Source organism: Ailuropoda melanoleuca, chromosome 2 (assembly GCF_002007445.2).
Source record: "Ailuropoda melanoleuca isolate Jingjing chromosome 2, ASM200744v2, whole genome shotgun sequence".
Classification (NCBI taxonomy): Eukaryota; Metazoa; Chordata; class Mammalia; order Carnivora; family Ursidae; genus Ailuropoda; species Ailuropoda melanoleuca.
This window is the reverse complement of record NC_048219.1, coordinates 166,821,062-166,839,333: the sequence shown is the minus strand read 5'-3', so window position 1 is coordinate 166,839,333 and position 18,272 is coordinate 166,821,062. Positions and strand designations below refer to the sequence as shown.

Below are 18,272 nucleotides of genomic sequence, written 5' to 3'. Positions count from 1 at the left end.
TTTTAGCAAGTAAGAGAAGTCACAAACACGGAATCCAGGAATAATGAAGACTGACTGTATTTTATTCATTGCTAAAAAACCTTGAAAAGTGTACACCTGGGAAAAATAAAGCAGAATAATTCACTGTTTCAGGAATAACTTCTTATAACTTTCTTTTAGCGGGGGATGGGATTAAGGAATGATGCAGAAAATATTACCTTTGTTCTGTTTCTCAACTAGAAGGACACAGGAACCTGATTACACTTCATGAGAAGCTCAGTAACAATCCTTTCTTCAAATAACATAGACTCTCATATAATAAATAAAAATGAATAGAAAAATGTCCTTAATGGTAGAAAGAAAATTAAATGAGGAATGATGTTTGTAACAGTTGGTTTTAAAAAGACCTACAGACAGTTCTCTCCTAATCATAACTATTATTTATTAAATGTTTAGTATACACTAGGCACTTTACATGCACTATCTATAGTTTAATCTATGTAACAATCCTATAAAATAGATCGTATCACTTTGTATATGAGGTACTAAATATATAAAGAGGTTAAATAACCTGTTCAAGGATATGTTTAGCAAGTAGAACAGGAAGATTTTTAACTGATGCACTAAGACTGAGGACCAATGCTCTTTTTTGTTTTTACAGATTTCATTTATTTATTTATTTGAGAGAGAGAAAGAGAACACAAACGGAGTGGGAGTAGAGGGAGAAGCAGACTCTCTGCTGAGCAGGAAGCCCTATGCGGAGCTGGATCCCAGGACCCTGGGACCAAAGGCAGACACCCAATGATGGAGCCACCCAGATATCCCAAAGAGCCAATGCTCTTCATCATTATTCTATACACATCCCAAAGAATCAAGTGAATATGTTTTGAAACATTACACTTCCCTCCCTTAGATGATCCTATTTTTTTAGCAGCTGATTAGGCTAATTTCATACTATGGCTAGGATATAATGTACTTGTTTAAAAGAAACAATTTGCAAAGAGCTTATAACAGTATTTAAGTTGTCAGTGCATTTCCAACCAAAGTCCTATCTGTTCAATTACTATAAACATTATTTATCAAAAAGACAAGAAATAACAAGTGTTGGTGAGGATGTGGAAAATGGGAACCCTTGTGCACTGTTGGTAGAAACGTAAACTGGTATAGACAACTATGGAAAACAGTATGGAGGTTCCTCAAAAAATTAAAAATAGAACTACTATATGATCCAACAACTCCACTTTGGATATTTATCTAAGGAAAACAAAACACTAATTCAAAAAGATACACGAACCCCAATGTTCACTGCAGCATTATTTACAATAGGGAGGATTTGGAAACAACCTAAGGGTCCATCAATGGATGAATGAGTGTGTGCGTGTGTGTGTGAATACTATTCAGCCATAAAAGGGGGGGGATCTGGCCACTTACAAAAACATGGATGGACCCAAGGGCATTATGCTAAGTAAAATAAGTCAGAGAGAGAGAGAGACAAGTACCATATAATTTCACTTACATGTGGAATGTGAAAAACAACAACAACAACAAAAACCCAAGCTCATAGATACAAAGAATAGATTGCTGCTAGCCAGAGGAGAGGGATGGGTCAAAGGCGTGAAGGGGGTCAAAAGGTACAAACTTCCAGTTATAAATAAACAAATCATGGGGATAAAATGTACAGCATGGTGACTATAGTTAACAATACTATATTGAATATTCGAAAGGTGTCGAGAGTAAATTTTGAAAGTTCTCATCACAAGAATAAAAAATTTTGTGATTATGCACAATGACAGATTTACCTAGACTTACTGTGGTGATCATTTTGCAATACGTACAAATGGTGACTCATTATATTGAACACCTAAAAGCAATATAATGTTACATGTCAATTATACCTCAATTTAAAAAAAAACAACATACGTTATAGACAGTTGCTATTCAAATTATGGCAAGTTTCATCTTGGTTTTGAATGTACTTGAACTATCTTCATGTACCTATGACTCTATTTTTTTTTAAAGGATTTTATTTATTTATTTGAGAGACAGAGAGGAAGGGGGGGGGAGGTGAGCAGGAGGGAGGAGCAGAGGTAGAGGAAGAAGCAGACTCCCCACCAGGCAGGAAGCCCAACCTGGGGCTCATTTCCAGGACCCTGAGATCAACCAACTGAGCCACCCAGGAGCCCCCAGTGACTCTACTTTTTATGGTATGTTGGCATATGAAACCATTAAATACGTATTAGATGGATAATCAGTTTTTCTATATGAACATCTACAGAAAATTCTCAGTAATCAGATACTACAGGAAATGAAAAACAGCTAAGGCAGATACAAAGGAACACATATGGAACTGGACATAAAGATAAGAAAAATTATAGATGTTAAAGACATGAAAATTATTTCTTGCTTCTATATGCAAAATTGTCTAGTATTTCAGAAGACATTTATTTTTAAATACCAGTCAATTCCACCATAAATGTTTGGGTTTTACATTTTACAGACCAAAAGCTTCCACTGAGTTTGTCAGTAAAGCCAGGTTAGTAACAGGTTTTGCTTTGTTCATCAGGACAATCAAGTAAGAAATTTTAAAAATACCAACATGAAGAGGAATTATTTTTTTTGAGAGAAAAGGAAAAATATGTAGGTATAGATTGGGACTGATATTCAATAGGGCAGAGGTGGCAAAATTTTAGAATGAAAACTATCTGACCAACACCACATAACATGTTGAAATAAAATCTTGTTACTATTGCATTAAAGGATATTTTCTAAAGGATACAACTTTACTTCTCTTGCACCACCCCTTCTCCACTAATATTTTTAATAAGTGTAAAAAAGAACAACATACTTTGTCTCTTGCTAAAATGCTTCATCAAGTATTAAGTAAAAACTTCCAGCCATCCTTATTTCCCCTTTTGTGTCTATTCAATCACTTTAATGCTGTCATAGAAGCAGTAAAAACGGAATAAAACATTATAAATTCACAACAGCTAAAAACCTATCTATGGGCCCTATGCCATATGTCAGTTTCTTTGAATGTAGGCTTTCTTTTCTATTTTCTAGCTTGGTGTGAGATAAAGACATTTGCTGCCAGACACTGAAGTTAGAATTTCTAATCTTAACAGCACAGCATAAATTAGAATGTAATTTCTTTTTTTTTTTAAAGAATGTTATTTCTTAAACTTAGCTTTATTCAATCTTTGTTTCTCAACAATTTGATCCAACAATCAACTTAATGAATGATTTAAATTAAAGAAAATAAAAGCATTCTACATTTTTATACTGATTTTCACCCAAGAACCTCCAACACCAATACAATGACTTAGGTCTATTTAATTTTTTAGAAAATGACAAATTTTTGTCTGCTTTTCTACTAACTTAATTACTTTGTTTACTTTATAGTTAGGGAGGTTAATTATACTAATTCCAGAAACCTTAACAAGAAACTGTCCTAAAATTAAGTATTCAAACCTTGCAGTAATTATACACTTCTTTCAAACTCTGGGAATTTACAAACACACAAGCATGAATTCAGGGCGTAAGAAGGTAAAATACTATAAATATAAATTCATTTACTTAAAGACTGATTTTCTTTTTAAACAGAATGGGTACTGCAAAGTCTCTTATGGTTCGAAGAGACTCAGAATAATATAGTTCACTTTCCTAAAGTGTCAGACTTCTGGTTTTAGGTGGTAGATGGACATGTGTTAGTGAGTTAGTTTTCTTTCTTTTGTCTAATCACAAAAAAAGAAAATCTCAACTTGGTGACAGTGAATCTCTATTATCTCTGCTACTCTCTTTTAACATTTACTATTCTCTTAACACAGAGAAAGTAAGCTTCAAGTTTCAGACAATTTGGCAAGCAACAATATCTAGTTAGCTAATATACATATGGCTTAGTTTTCATTTTATTTATCTTTAAATAAATAATTTTTAAAGTTACCTCTACTTATGACATTGGCTTTCCATTTACAGTAGTGATAGAAAGTTTCCTTTAAAGTACACATAATTTTAATGAGATAATTTGAATATTAAGTAATAAAGTAATATTAAGTAATAAAGTAATATGTCATGTGAATATAGAAAAATTTTATGATACTCAGTGGTACAGAGATATGGTGAAAGATTCACGAAGAGTCCTTAAATTTTAGGAAATGTGATCAAGTATTTTCAAAATAATCTTTTCTTTCCTCCTTCCAAATGAATGAACAAACATATATAAACTGGTCCCGTTTGAGTGTTAACAGTAATGATTAATAACTATTGATTATAGAGAGTAATGGTTAAAACCAATAGAAAGTAATAGTTAATAACACATACTCTGGAGCCAAAGCACCTACGTTTGAATCTTGGCTCTACCACTTATTAGCTGTGCGACTTGGTAAATTATGTATGTGTACCTCAGGTGTTCTCAATGTAAAATAAGAATATAACAGTAATCATTTCATATGTTTCCATAAGAGTTAACTATAAAGGTTTAATGCACAGACAGCACTTAAAACAATGTCTGACACATTATAAATATTTTAAAATGTATTTAGCTAGTTTTGATTTCACTATATGTTAAATTCCCAAATTCCCTTTATATTTTTATTACAAGGAGACTGCTCAGTCTAGTAAGCCTATAATCGTGATAAAGTGAATTAAAATTTCAGTACTACATTTATCCCATCTGGGATAACATTCTCTAAGAATCTTAAATTTACTGTAAGTATTTAATGAGGCAAAAGTCATCAAATATCTAACACTAATATCTGAAGGGAAATAGAACTAAGGACACCATATGTTGATGGGGGAAGAAAGGACAGTGCCTATAAAAGTTTACATATCATACTGGGTACAACTGAAGGAGGGTTTCCTAGGAAAAAATAAAGGGACTCAGAACATAAGATACCAAGGGAAGAAAAGTAACTAATCTTCCTTAATTCCTAAGTGTGTCTAGAGCCAGTTCTACTTATAATTAAGTACTGAACAGATACATTACCATTGGCTTGTATTTTTTAAGGTTCCCATATAATAAAAGTAGTCAAATATGGAACCTATTCCCCTAAAAAAAGACAAACAACTGAAACATAGACTCAACACTAGAAGAAAAAATCTTTGGAAAAAATAATTCAAGCACAAAGACCTAGAATATGAGTTATCAACCCATACCCTATAATCTCATCGGTAGCCAATTTTTTTCTTGGAGAATTATCTCATAATGAGTTTCTGGTTGAACACATGCTCTAGGCCTCTGAAGGCAACCTCAGGCCTGAACTTCAGATCACAGGTTACAGCAAAATAATTGACATGGACTTCTAAATATCAGAAGTTCTTTTTTCTTTCCTTTTTTTTTTTAATTATTATTTTTTTAAAATAATCCTTCCTAATGGAGGAACACAACATGTAAACTTTACCTCTAATGCTGGGATTGGAGGAAAGGTTTTTTGTTTTTTGAGAACAGAGAGCTAGTGTCCTCACTGACCAGAAATCACTGGTGATCTATAGTCCAAACAGAACTTTAATTTTTATGCATTTAACAATGCTCACATACCTTTTTCTAAAATTAATAAGAAACTGCTGATATTTAATTATTTTAAAACAGACATTCCATTTATGTCTCAACAAAAGCATCAGTGGACTTCTCATTCTACTTAATTTTTCAGCAAAACAGCCAGAAGTCTGCAAAGATTTCATTCATTTGTGCCATATACGATTGCCTTCAAAAAAACTAGTTAAGGCAGTTTTTATAAGACTACACAAAACTGTCATCTGTAAAAAAAAATTAAGAACTAGAGGTAAGTGGAATTACCTTTCTTTACTCCAACTCCACATAAAAGTAATTTTTAAATGATTATGATGTAAGACTCTGTAGCTCAGCAAAATTAAAGATATTCACTTATGGTCCTTCCACATTATTCTTAAAGATCCACTGCTATCATATGCTTTAGTTTCTACCACTAACTACCTCATGATCTTCAGCTTCAACTGAGGTTGATAAAAACAAAAAACAAAACAAAACAAAAAAACGAAAAAGCTTTTTCTGAGGAAAGAGAGCTATATTTTGTTATTCAGTCATCCATATATTCCTTCATTGCCACTGGTCTAACCCTACTCAATGTATGAGGTATAGCGGAAAGAAGGCAGGTAAAAGTGGTTCTGGATACTGTGTAAATGCATACTTGACGAGAAAGATATAATTCCAATAACAGCAATGAATAGTTTGATGTCAGGAAGTAAACGGTTCAGCTGAAAACAATTGAGAGACAAATTAATAGGCTAAAGAGAACATTAAGTACCTTCTGCTGTTTCCCTAGAACATAACCTTTAAAAAAGCCATAACCTACTTGTGCATCATTTTCTTTACCAGTATTAAAATATGCTACAGTTGTACTTTTTGAGTAAGGGTCTCTGAAAATGAGATCATGTAACAGCATCTACATAGAGAAAATTTTCTAAATTCCTGCATTATTTTAAAAATTAAAATTTGATGCTTTTTTAGGAATGGAAAGGAGAATGGGAACAATAACGGCTTTTTTGTATTTTACCATAATGAATCTAAAATAAGGGAGTTAATAATTGTTGTTTTTGTCTGTACTTGCTATCCCATGAACTACTTGTCCTTTTAATTGAAAGTAGCAACCAGCTTTCAATAAATACCTGTCCATTAGTAAGTGAATCCAATGATTTCGACTTCTGCCAGATTCCAAATGACAACAAATCCTATTCCCTTCAAGCATTTGAAAACATTACAGAATTTATACATTAGCACATATCCCTTTGTTTATTAAATTATTCATTCAGCAAACATTTATTGCACTCCTACCACTATATACCTGACACTGTACTAGTCACTGTAGAGACAAAGGAGCATTAAAAAAATCCCTATCACCAAAGACTTTAGAACGTTGTAGAAGAGTGTTGTATAAAAGGAGAGATCAGGGGTGCCTGGGTGGCGCAGTCGTTAAGCGTCTGCCTTTGGCTCAGGGCATGATCCCAGCGTTCTGGGATGGAGCCCCACATCAGGCTCCTCCTCTAGGAGCCTGCTTCTTCCTCTCCCACTCCCCCTGCTTGTGTTCCCTCTCTCGCTGGCTGTCTCTGTCAAATAAATAAATAAATAAAATCTTAAAAAAAAAAAAAAAGGAAAGGAGAAATCAGTACTACCTTTGACAAGGATGTAAGAGGTCCTCAGGCCTGACAACACACATATGGTTAAGGCATTGCCACTTATTTCAGGCATCTATCATTTTTATGATTTCACTCATATGTGGAAAATAAAAAACAAAACAAATGAATAAACAAACAAAAGAATTAGACCTACAAATACAGAGAACAAACTGATGGTTGCCAGAGGAAAGGGGGTAGGGAGATGGACAAAATGGGTTAAAGAGAGTGAGAGATACAGGTTTCCAGTTATGGAAAGATTAAGTCATGGGAATAAAAGGTACAGCATAGGGAATATAGTCAATAATACTGTAATAATGTTGCATGATGACAGATGGTGGCTACACTTGGGGTGAACACAGCATAATATAAAGAGATATTGAATCACTATATTGTGCACCTTAAACATAAAACTGTGGGTCAACTATACTCTAAAGAAATTTTTAAAAAAAAGAATCCAGTAGGGGTGCCTGGGTGGCTCAGTTGGTTGTTTGCCTTCAGCTCAGGTGATGATCCCAGGGTCCTGGGACAGAGCACCATGTCAGGCGCCCAGCTCAGCAGAAAGTCTGTTTATCCCTCTGCCCCTCCCCAGTCTCAGGCTCTCTCACACACTCTCTCTCTCTCTCAAAAAAATGAAATACAAAACCTTAAAAAAAAAATCTACTAGAAGAGACAATTACAAAATACGTGAAAATTTAGATACGATGCCTGCAACTTATTTGCAAAAGGTTCAGAGAAAAATAGTGATCAGCATATGTATATATATAGAGAGGGAGAATAAGGCAAATACAGCAAAATGTTAACAATTGGTGAATCTCTGGATAAAAGGTATATGAAAGTTTTTGTAAGTGTGAAATAATATCAAATATAAAAGTTTAAAACATTTTTTTTGTTGGTGGCCCAAAATATTAACACCTGACATTGACTGTCAATACAATAGATAAAAAGTTAAAAAAAAAAAAAAAGATAAGCTGCAAGCTAAATCTGCTAGAGAAAGACAACCACTTCAACGACCATTCAACCTGAGTAGCAACTCAGTAGGACAAAAGGGTTTATTTTTTACTAAACTACCCAGATATTATGGACACATCTTCAAAGAGTTTATAGATGTGACAGCACTTTGAAATTATAAAACATTATGCAAATGCAAAGCTTTAATAGCCATTACAAAAACATCATGTGAGGTTTGGAGATACTGTTTCAGTGAACACTGCTCTCAGAAGAATGAGTAACAAACATTTTACTTTTTTTTAATTTTTTAAGATTTTATTTATTTATTTGACAGAGACAGACAGCCAGCGAGAGAGAGAAAGAACACAAGCAGGGGGAGTGGGAGAGGAAGAAGCAGGCTTCTAGCAGTGGAACCTGATGTGGGGCTCGATCCCAGAACGCTGGGATCACACCCTGAGCCGAAGGCAGACGCTTAACGATGTGCCACCCAGGCGCCCCTGAACATTTTATTTTTAACACCTTGATTAAAGAATAATTTAGCACCGTAAGTGAGCACTGAACTTTTAATGAAAGATATTCCTGAGGTCCTTCCTCAGAAAGAGCCAAGGTTCAAAGATTTTTTTTTTAAATGTTACAAACGCATGTTAAATTACTATTTAAAATGTAGCTCCTGTCATCCCTGTGGTATCAAGACTAACTGACAAGGGATGAAATGACTAGATTTCAGACTATTCTAAATCATTTTTCTCAAAGCTAATTAGGTTCATTATTGAAAAAGAATATTACAAATATTCATTTAACACAGGAAATTCAAAACAGAGAAAAAACAAAAAACATGTGAACCTCACTAATAAAAATTATCCAAGGGGTGCCTGGGTGGCTCAGTTAAGTGTCCAACTCTTGATTTTGGCTCAGGTCATGATCTCAGGGTTGTGAGACTGAGCCCTGCATAGTGCTCTGTGCTAAATGCCAAGCCTACTTAAGATTCTCGCTCTCTCCCTCTGCCTGATCTCATGCTCTCTCTCGCTTGCTCAAAAAATCCCCCAAAAAACAAAAATCGAAAATCAAAACCTAATCCATATCATTTTTCAAAATGATCTCAGCAAACTTTTATTTTAATAATACTGGTGCTAATAAAGACATGATGGAATATGCACTCCAGTACATCACTAATGGGAGAATGTGAATTGTTTCCACCAATGGAAAAGCAATTTGACAATATATGAGGAATTTTAATACTGTTACTACTGGATATAGAAGTTATAATTCTAGGAATTATAATATAATGCTACATATACAAAGATGTCCACTGGAATAAAAAACTAGAAACAGCCTAAACGTCCAAAACCAAGAGAATGGATAAGGAAAATATCTAATTGATAAAATGTTATACAACCATTAAAAGTGATGACTCTGAAACATATGCTATAATCTGGAAAATACTTATTCTGCTCAATAAAAAAGCAAGATCTAAAATGCACTTTTCTTCCCCCCCTTTTTTTAAGCAAACTCTACCCCCAACATGGGGCTCCAACTCAGGACTCAAGATCAAGAGTCACATGATCTACCAACTGAGCCAGCCAGGTGTTCCCTAAAATGCATTTTTATCACTAATACAACTATATAAAAAATTAAAGAGAAAAGACTAGGAAAAAACATTCCAAATATTAATAATGGTTATATTTAGATACAGAGATTATTCAAGATTATTTCTCTCCTTTCCACTTATCTCATTTTTCTATTTTTCTAATTTAACCAGCAGGTACTCCTTTAATATTTTCTTATACGTGAATACACAAATATATTCTCAGGTTAAAGATTCAACTAATAAAAGAGTATAAGAGTAATATGTAACCTTCCCCCTCAACAGTCACCCCACACTATCCTATTCTCCATCTCTGATAAGTGTGCACCATAGTTCTAGTAAATTTTAAACATATATACATGTTTTTGACAAATATTTATGTTAAATATTCAATAAATGGTATTTTTATAATGGAAAACTTTAAAGGAGAAAAAAATTACCATCAACAGATTTTCTACTGATGTATTATTATATGACCAAGAACAAAAAGTTCTGCTTCTTAATTTTATATATATATATTTTAAAGATTTTATTTATTTATTTTAGAGAAAGAAAGCAAGAGCAGGGGGAGAGACGGGGGAGCGGGAGAATTCTCAAGCAGACTCCACAATGAGCAGAGAGTCAACATGACCCTGAGATCATGACCTGAGCTGAAATCAAGAGCCAGATGCTTAACCAACTGAGCCACCCAGGCACCCCCTTAACGTTATATTTTAATTAATTTCTTTAAACTTCAACACTTAAAACTTTTTATTTTGATCAAACACCTATCATTTATAGACTAAATGTATGACATTCAATATGACAATTCTTCTTGAGATTAATGCAAAAACCAATATTCATCTTGTTTGATACTTCAAATTTACTTGCTTTGTTTAGAACAAAATATATAAACTGAGCCAATGCTCCCATATTACAGCACTTTAGTTAAAACACTTTCCCTTTTTATTGGGCTAACGCTACTGATTTCTAGTTGGCAATACTTCAGCTTTTGGTCCAAAAGATTTTAACAGACCAAAATCTAGGTAACATTCTGAAATGCAGCTATAAAAATATTGAGGAGAAAAAAAATATTGAGGAGAACTTACGCACAAATTCACTTCTCTTTCATCTTGCTAGATGTACAAGTTAGTATTAGAAATCTTATTTTATTTGTTTGCTTCTTTGTGGAAAATAAATGTAGCCAATTCGGTATAATTTCTTTTTTTTTTTTTTTTTTTTTTTTAAAGATTTTATTTATTTATTCGACAGAGATAGAGACAGCCAGCGAGAGAGGGAACACAAGCAGGGGGAGTGGGAGAGGAAGAAGCAGGCTATAGCAGACGAGCCCGATGTGGGGCTCGATCCCACAACGCCGGGATCACGCCCTGAGCCGAAGGCAGACGCTTAACCGCTGTGCCACCCAGGCGCCCCCGGTATAATTTCTTAATAAAAGCTAATGGTCTTGAGTAGATACAAAAAAAACTTCCTATTGCTTTCAGTTTAGTGTTTCATCAACAAATCAAAGGAAATAATCCCAAACTGAAGATCTCAGAGTATGGACTGATAAAAGCTGCTGAAAGAGAATTCTTGAAATGTGCTATATTTCAAACAAATATATTTTTAAATTTTTAAATTTTTATTTGGAAATAATTTAAAACTTTCAGAATAGTTATAAGAATGAGAATAGTACAAAGAATACCCACACATCTGTAGACAGATTCACTTATTGTTACCATTTTACCCCATTTGTTTTCTTTATCATTCTCTCTCTTATTTTTAAGATTTTATTTATTTGGGAGAGAAAGTGAGTGAAAGAGAGAGAGAGCAGGGGGAGGGAGAGGGAGAAGCAGACTCCTCCCACTGAGCGGGAAGCCCGACCTGGGGCTCAATCCCAGGACCCTGAGATCATGACCAAAGCTAAAGGCAGATGTTTAACTGACTGAGCCACCGAAGTGCCCCATTCTTTCTCTTTCTGCGCACACAGATGCACACACTTTTTTTTTGAACCATTTCAGGGAAGTTTATATATATACATTTTTGCCCCTTATTTCTAAACATTTCTCAGGATATTTCCTAAGAATATGGGTATTCTCTTACATAACCACAGTACTGCTATCAGCTTCAGTATATTTAATATTGTAATAATTCTTTAATCACCTCTTTTGTCAATTGGTCTAACAATGTCCTTTATCATATTTTTTGCACCCACCATAGTAGAGTTAGGTACAGTTAGTTGTCAAGTTTCTTTAGCCTCCCTTATCTAGATCTTTCCCACAGTCTCTTGGCCTTATAGGACGTTGACATTTTTGACAAATCCCCTTTTTGTAACAGAGCACTCCTAGTTCATGGTTTGTGTGATGTTCCCTCATGATTGGATTCTGGTTATGCATTCTTGGCTGAAATACAGTACTCTATTAGAGATACTGTGTCCTTCTCAGGATATCAAGGATGTCCATATGCCCTTCATTAATGATGTTAATTTTAATCACTTGATCAAGGTGTTATCTGATAACCTCAATGTATAATTACTAATTTTTCCCTTGCAATATGTAGGAGATACTTTAAAATAATGCAAATATCCTGGCTCCATATTGAAAATGCCCTTAGATTTAGGATGTTTTGATTATTCTTGCCAGATCCAATCCTGACCATGATAGCTACAGAAGGATAATTTTCCAACTCCAGCACTCCTACATCTACCAGTTGGCACCTGGCATTCTACTGTAAGCAAGTGACCTCTCTTCTCCCTTCTCTGCTATCAGCATAGACTCATGAGTTATTTTCCCTCCAATGGTTTACAATTTGTTGCTGTACTTCTTTAGCACTCAAATTGTCCTAAATTTAGACAGTAGGAGTTCCTTCAAGCTGGCTCTTATGCCCTTGTGACAAGTCTTCCCCTTCTCCCCCCCCCCCACCCCGTTTGAGGTCACTTCTTTTCCTTACTTTCTATTGTTACAAGATACTTCCGGCTAATCTTGCACCTATCTTGCTCCAGTCTTAGAATAAGTCATTTTTCCAAGGTGGTATTAGAGTCTAAATCTGGGTATTACATTTGCTTCCTGCTACTGGAGTGCTATTTATTGCTTATCCTTTTCAACAAAAAGAGCTAAGAAATATATATGGGTATGTGTGTGTATACTACACACATAAATACAAATATATACACATACAAATATATACACATGCATACACACTTGTACCTGGCCACATATCCATGCATGTAACACATACATATGTATATTTTTAAAGTCATAAATCCACACTCATATCTTGAATTACAATCTAATCACATAGGATTCTCTTCTCTTGCCCCATCTATAATTGTATGTGACTATTTCCTCAGTAAGAGCACGGGCTCCCAAGAGCATCAACACCATTTACTTATTTCCTAATCCTATTATACATCTACAGTTGTTTCACAATTGCTTTGTCCAGGCTACTAAAAAACAAACTTAGAAGATTTCAGTATTTGTTTGCAATTCTCCCCCCATCTCTTACAACACATATTGCCCAAAATAATATATATAGTAAAACACCATGTTTGTAAAATCCTTACATTAGTTCTTTCATTTCTTTATGTATACTTTCCACCCCTTTCTCTTCATACATTGAAAGTAACCAACTTAATTATTTTCTGGTTTATCCTTTGTTTCTTTTGTAAAGATACGCTTTCTGTCTTACACAAAAGACGGCAGAGTATATATATGCTTTTTATTCTCCTAACATTACCTCTAGAAATCACTCCATATCAATTCATAGAGATCTTACTCATTTTTTCTTATAGATGTATAGTTAGTACTCCGCTACATGTATATACCATAGTATATTTTAACTAGTCTCCTACTCCTGAACATTTAGATAGTTTCCAATGTTTTGAAGTTACAAATAATACTGCAATGGATAACTCTATGATTTGTGGGGTTTTTTTTTTAAGATTTTATTTATGTATTTATGTATGTATGTATGTATTTATTTATTTATTTATTTGAGAGAGCATGAGCAGGGGGAGAGGCAAGGGAAAGGGAGAGAGAGAATCTTAAGGAGACTCCATACTGAGTGTGGAGCCTGATGCAGGACTTGATCTCATGACCCTGACATCATGACCAGAGACAAAATCAAGTTGAATGCTTAATCGACTGAGCCACCCAGGTACCTCCATATGCATTTTTTTAAGTAAGCTCTATGCCCAAAGTGTGGCTTGAACTCATGACCCTGTGATCAAGAGTTGTATGCTCTATCTCCTATGAATCAGCCAGGGACCCCTACGCATATGTATCTTTGTACTGTTGGAAGTAGAGCTTCACAGGGGTTGGAAAGTACCATAATTTGATTCAAACTTATTTGGTATTCCAGTGATACCCTGGAAATCCTGGTGCACCTCTTTTGGATTTCAGGTGTTAGCTAGATGTAGTCTCATGATGTCTGAACTCTCCCTTTCACTCTGCCAAATCTGATGTTTTTATATATTTTTAAATCTTGCAAATCTTTGGAGAAAAGAATTAACAAGGAAAAGTAAATTACTTAAACTACTTACTGAGTGGTGTTGTGTCCGGAGGCGGAAAATTCTCAGTAAAGTTGACATTACACAAGTCTGTGCTACAGCAGCAAAAACGGTATGTTCCATTCTGAATTGAGGGAGGGGTAGTAGTTACTACACATTCTTCATAGTGACACTCCTGGGGATCTCCAATGTGAGACCAACATCCTACAAATTGATATTAATGTAAACAAGTTAGGGTTAATACAATAAATAAAAAGGAAAACAAAAAACTAAGAAATAATTGCAATCAATGAGACAGAGTAAGTATATAATACATATGAGTTATAAACCACTCCTGCCAATGAATAGGAAACACTTATTTTTTAAATTACAAAAAAATGGCAGAGTATTAACAAGCATTTCATGGAGAGAAAAGCCACCAATGAATGTTTAACTTCATCATTATTCTAAGAATTATTATTAAAACAATAGTAAGATTTCATTTTTGTCTATATCTATTTAAATTGTTCTAGGTTTAAAAAAATAATATACAATCACAACAAGATTTCAGTAACACTCGCCTATACTGCGGGGGGGAATGTAAATGTATATGGCATATCTAGAAAGCCATATGGCAATTTTCATAAAGAGCCTTTAAAATATTCATGCTTTATAATCTAATAATTCTACCTCCAATCTATCCAAGGAAATAATCAGATACAATCAAAGATTTATGTTTAAAGATGTCCACTGAAGCATTATGTATTATAGTAAAACCAGAACACAATATAATGTCCAACAACAGAGAAGTATGTAAATAAACTGCATATAATACGTGTATACAATAAAATATTACACAGAGTTGAAAAATGTTTTCAGAATATATTTAAAGACATGGGAAAATGTTCATAATATAATTTAAGATAGGAAAATTGGGTATGAAATTGTTTATACATACAGTATCATCCTAATTTTGAAAAATAAGTACACACATATAAACATAGAGGTCCATAAAAAATGTACTTGCAGGGAATAAACTAATATACACAAGAGTTGGTTAAGAGTATGCAATTGTAGACATTTGTTTTTCTCATAGTTCTCTATATTTTCTAAACTTTGTAGAATGAGGATATATTATTAACACTGTAGTAAGAAAAATGTTATTAAAATGAGCTAAAAACCTATTACCCTTTACAAATTTGGGGCTTATCGGTGAATATATACATGGATATATATTTCAAAACTTACTGTTTTCCTGGAGAAGGTTTTAATCTACCTCCAGGTCCTTTTAGAGAAACTTCAATTATATGAAACACAAAGTTATTTCAGGTAAGGAAAGTGTTACTTGCCTTGTTTTACGAGGTTTATGTCCCCTTTTGATTTCTCCCAAAGGCCATAGCAAGTGCTACCTTTTGAGCATAATATTGTTCCATTCTCATGAGAGATTCGACTCTCGCCTATCCCAAGGTCTTGTTGATATGGATCTTTAAATGCACATAGACGTTCTTGGTTCTGAGAAGCTAAAACAAATAAAAGAATGACAAATTTAATTTTATGAAAATCTTGGCAAAACATTATTATATAAAATTTTAGTCTTTTTGAAAGGCACTGTAAATTTTCCTACTAAGTCCCCTAACAAGACTTGAACACATTTGTAGTTTATATTTATTCAATAATTTCTTTGTTCACTAATTAATTTGTCACCTCCAAATAAGAAGCAAACGTGAAAACTGATTTCCCAAAAGCAATCCCTTCTTACACAAATTATTCTCACCACTCTCCTATTAAATAATTTAGGTGAAAAAGGAAACAATTTTAAAAGTCCATGCTTTAAATTGTCAAACTTTAAAACAAACAAATTAACAAACCTAGAAGATTGAATAATTTTGGGAAATTCTGCAGTATTCACTTTTATCATATTTTATAGTCAGTTGTAGAAAGCTAAACATACATCATTGGGCATGGTAAACTAAGGACGAGGAGAAGGACTACCAGTGGGTACATGGTTTCTTTTTGGGCAGATAGAAATGTTCTAAAATTAGACTGTGGTAATGTGCACAGCTCTGTAAATTTATAAAAAAAATAATCGGTCACTAAAAATGGGTGAATTTCATAATATATAAAGTATACCTTAGTAAATTTGTTTTAAAAACTAAGAATATTAGTGGGCAAAAAGAAAATGACTTTTCGTTATTAAAAATATCAATATAAAAGCCAGAAACAGAAATGCTCAATCACACTTTATGCTGAAGGGACAACCCAATGTACTTTCAATTCTAGTTAATCTTTTTCCATATACATAATCTAATTTAGCTAATTTCAATAGAATATTTAACACATAATTTATCACTTAACAAATATTTATCAACATTGCTGAGAATATCAAAGAAGTAAAAGGTTATCAAAAGCAATAACTGATCTTTGGTTTCCTAAGTTGACTTTCCTAAGGTTTGACTAGCCAAAATAACAGTCTAATACATTTATATATGTACTTATATATGGCCAATATATTTACTCCTCTTGAGTTTCTGATTTATTTCTTCATTTTGGGTGTGTATCCCATCTAGTATGGCTTAATTCACTAGCACCTTAGCACTGGAGATGACCTACGAAAATAATGTTTCTGAACCTATGGAACTAAGGACCAAACTCTGGGGAAGAAATGAAAAGAGCCAACTATATGCCCAAGTCCATTTAGACACACAGACCTGCCATATTTATTACAAGAGAAAGCACCTTCAAAGTATTGGGCTAGGCAAACAGGGTATTCACAAGTAGGTAATACAGAGTTCTACCCTTCAAGGATCTTACATGGGCCATTAGGAGACAGACTGTAATTACTGAATTCAGTACTCAGAGTAATTACTAAAATTTAAATGTAACTTGATTTCCAAATTTAAAACCATTTCAGGCAGTTTTGTATAAGATACTACCAACACGAACTAAATAATAAAAACTAATTCTAGGACATTGCCCTAATTTAGATCAAACCATATTTCTGCAACATGTAGCCACATATTCAAATTGATTTAATGACAAGTTGAATTATATTTACTAGATTATTTTACACATTTAATACCAGTATTTCCTTAGATTATCCTAATGTGCAAACTTCACCAAGTGATTATAAAGATTAAAATCATTCTCTGGGGCGCCTGGGTGGCACAGTCATTAAGCGTCTGCCTTCGGCTCAGGTCATGATCCCAGCATTCTAGGATTGAGCCCCGCATCGAGCTCCCTGCTCAGAGGGAAGCCTGCTTCTCCCTCTCCCATTCCCCCTGCTTGTGTTCCCTCTCTCTGTGTCAAATAAATAAATAAAATCTTAAAAAAAAAAATCATTCTCTCTCTCTCTCAAATAAATATTTTTAAAATTGTTCTCCTCATATTAAACAGGTGATATTTGGTTGTAATAAGCACTAAAATAATTCTGATTTAATGTAACTACATTAAACTAGAAATAGTCTCATCCAAACTGCTGACAGAGGTATCTTCATAAAAGACAGACTGATTATGCTTAAAATCTGTTAGGTCCCTAATGTTCTAGAATTAAATCCAAACTCTTCAGTTAGTATGTAAGATCCTTCATTATCAAGAACTAACAAAGCTGCATGATCACTTCTGTGGGCACTAGGAACTATTTTTTTCATGGGCCCCTTCCTCTATAAAAAAACATTTAAGGGGTGCCCGAGTGGCTCAGTCGGTTAAGCGTTTGCCTTCATCTCAGGTCACAATTCCCGGGTCCTGGGATGGAGCCCCATATTGGGCTCCCTGCTCAACAGGAAGCCTGCTTCTCCCTCCCTTCCCTGCTTGTGCTTTACCTCTGTCTCTCTCTCAAATAAATAAAGAAAATCTTTTAAAAATAATAATATTTAAAATTATATTTTATAACTGCATTGGTACAAAGAAAATATATTAATATTAAACATTAAAACATCTTCTTCAATCTAAAAGTTTATTTTTTCCTTCTGATTTTAAAAGAAATTATCAACAGCCTCCAGAAATAGTGTGGGCCCTATGTCCTGCCCTGTGCCTTCCGTGCCTCATGAGTAAGTCAGCCCTGGGACCCAATCTACCTCCTGCCACTGATCCCACTCCTCCACTCTCGCTTCCCACTGACACGGGAAGACCTTTCCTGTCCTTTACACATATGTT

The 18,272-nt window shown here is 34.0% G+C and overlaps 1 protein-coding gene and 1 pseudogene across 1 annotated transcript in view; one reads left to right on the top strand and one right to left on the bottom strand.

Moving 5' to 3' along the window:
• The window catches only part of BMPR2 (bone morphogenetic protein receptor type 2), a 179,090-nt gene that overhangs the window by 75,636 nt on the left and 85,182 nt on the right, over positions 1-18,272 (bottom strand). Inside the window, exons 2-3 of the mRNA XM_011224858.3 lie at positions 15,470-15,640; positions 14,175-14,345 (exon numbers count right to left, since the gene is read on the bottom strand). Of these exons, the coding sequence (XP_011223160.1) occupies positions 14,175-14,345; positions 15,470-15,640 (342 nt within the window). The remainder of the gene's footprint in view (positions 1-14,174; positions 14,346-15,469; positions 15,641-18,272) is intronic.
• LOC117801327 lies at positions 7,093-7,211 on the top strand (annotated as a pseudogene).